This window comes from Gavialis gangeticus, unplaced genomic scaffold (assembly GCF_001723915.1).
Source record: "Gavialis gangeticus isolate Ggan-Ray unplaced genomic scaffold, GavGan_comp1, whole genome shotgun sequence".
Classification (NCBI taxonomy): domain Eukaryota; kingdom Metazoa; phylum Chordata; order Crocodylia; family Gavialidae; genus Gavialis; species Gavialis gangeticus.
The window spans coordinates 21,668,138-21,670,576 of NW_017729022.1; the positions used below are offsets into that span (position 1 = coordinate 21,668,138).

General features: G+C 38.4%; 1 protein-coding gene across 1 annotated transcript in view; it reads left to right on the plus strand.

Annotated features, from left to right (window-relative positions):
• Positions 1 to 1,594, plus strand: part of TMEM5 (transmembrane protein 5) — a 15,221-nt gene extending 13,627 nt beyond the window's left edge. The window contains exon 5 of the mRNA XM_019514650.1: positions 950 to 1,594. Coding sequence (XP_019370195.1) covers positions 950 to 1,367 — 418 coding nt within the window. The 3' untranslated portion in view covers positions 1,368 to 1,594. The remainder of the gene's footprint in view (positions 1 to 949) is intronic.
• The last annotated feature ends 845 nt before the right edge of the window (positions 1,595 to 2,439 follow it).

Consider the following 2,439-nt stretch of genomic DNA (forward strand, 5'->3'; position numbering starts at 1 on the left):
TACATTGAGCTGGTTTGGAGCAACCCCTGCTGGCAGGGAGCCCAGGGGTCAGCCTGCCAACCCAAGGCTGCTCTGACCTGGCTCAACATGCTGCAGAACAGCTGGCTGGGGCATGAGGGTGCTGCATTGTGGGGCTAGCCAGCATGCAGTGCCCTGACTGAAGCACCTTTGTGCCTCAGCCAGCTCCATCAGTGTCTACACATGTGTTGCAGCACACTAAATAATGTTGCCATAAGATACTACTTGTGTGGGCAGCACTATCCTATGGCAGCATTTATTAGTTTACTGCACCCTAATAGGGACACATGTGTAGACACTGATGCTTTACTGCGGAGCTAGTTAGTCGCTTCATAGTAAATGTCTCATGTAACATGCTCACTGTTAGCCACGATTCCATAAAAACAAAATTTCTACATTCTGCCTTTCAAAAACAATGTGTGTTTTGAGACTGTGTGGTATGCAAGAAAATGCAGTATCTGTGGCAGAGACTGATATCGCAAAGTTCATTCATTGCTCTCCAAGCAAATTGAAGAGGTGAACAATTACTGTTTATGTTCTCATTTCTAAAATCAGCAACAGAATTTGCTGTTCAGATACATTGGATGAAAATTTTCCTTGCTTGAAAAAGTTTGCATGATAATAGACTCTTGTTTTATCTGTTCTTTTTATAAACCACTTAGCCACCTTTTAGTGCAAATTTCTTTAAAATAAAACATGTTTGCTGGTGTATGTTTTAACTAGCTAGATTTCCTAAAAGTATTTGAAAAAAGTCTAGCTAGGAATATTTAGGTTGAAACATGAAACCCTACCCTTCTTTTAACATCTTTTGTTGCGTAGCTTCAGTGTTTTGTACATTACTAAAATTGTAAGGTGGACCTCTGCTTTTTCAAATTAATACATCTACCAGCTGAATCAATTTTAATTTTCATCAACTTCTTTATTTTTCTAGGTGGCAGCCTCAAGAAACAAATGAAAGTTTTAAAAATTATCAAGATGCATTGCTGCAGAGTGATCTCACATTGTGCCCAGTGGGAGTAAATACAGAATGCTATAGAATTTATGAGGCATGTTCATACGGATCTGTTCCTGTGGTAGAAGATGTAATAACACCAGGTGATTGTGGAAATTTATCTACATACCAGAGTGCTCCGTTGCAATTACTGAAGATGATGGGGGCTCCATTTATCTTTGTTAAAAACTGGAAAGAGCTTCCTGTAGTTTTAGAAAAAGAAAAAAATATGAACTTACAAGAAAAGATCCAAAGAAGAAAAAAGCTTATAGAATGGTACAGGCACTTCAAAGCACAAATGAAACAAAAATTCATTAATATTTTAGAAAACTCATTTTTACCCAATGAAAGAGGATAAATTTTACCCCCCCCCCAAAAAAAGATCAAAAATTGATTGAAAACTTTATTTCCACTGATCTGTAAATGATGCTTTATATAAAAAGAAAAAATCAACACAAGTGCAGCTCCTTTGAAATCAGAGCTGTGCAAACTTATCCCAGGGCTGAATTTAGCCTTCTGTTCTTAGCTACTTTCAGAAAGTCTTAGAGGTTGGTAGTCTGCATGGACATCATTAACTTTATTATTATTATTATCAGAAGCACTTATTTGCTAAATATAAGAAAACTGGGAATTCCAATAATAATAATAAAGTGCTTCTGATTCTCAGTGGGATTGTAGGATTTCAAGAAATACTTCACTCAGTTTTGTAGGATTTCCCCCCAAAAAGTGCTGGCCACATTGTCATGATATTTCTGCTTTCAGTATTCTCTTTCCTGAAGTTCTCCTGCCGCCACTCCCCCATTTTAAAAATATATAATGGAAGAGCAAAAGCCTGGGTCAAACAAGCCCTAAATTATAGAACTTGTAGTAGTAAAGAAATTCTTTATTGTAAGTACAGTAAGTATTTGTACATAGAACTACCCCCTCCCCTTTGTCAGGAACAAATTGAAAGCATTTAGTGCTTTAGGGTCTTCCCATTTTTCTAATGTCTCAGAGTTACATGTTGGGTGGTGGTAGATGCTTGATGTGAAAAAAAACTTTACTTTTGTGTGGTTTTATAACAAAAGGAGTGTATCCCCACCCCCAGCCCAAATACCTATTCATAGATGGTATAGAAGTTTCCCTTGCCTTATGCAGGTTCTGTATGTATGAATATGCTCTTATGCAATGACGCTTTTTATACCAAAAATCTGTTGTGTGAGGTACATTCACTCTTATGCAATCAGTGTGGTGGAAGCCTGCGATCAGCTGCTTTGTGCAGTGCACTGTGGGAGTGATGTGCACCAACACAGTCTCCTGTGTGAATCTGTGCTCCTCGCTTGTTGTCTGCAATACACGTTTTGTAGTTGCCATCCCCATTGTGGTTTCCAAGTGTCCCACTAGCTTATCTTCTACCCCTCTCCCTGGTCCATCAATGAAGTGCAAGAGAA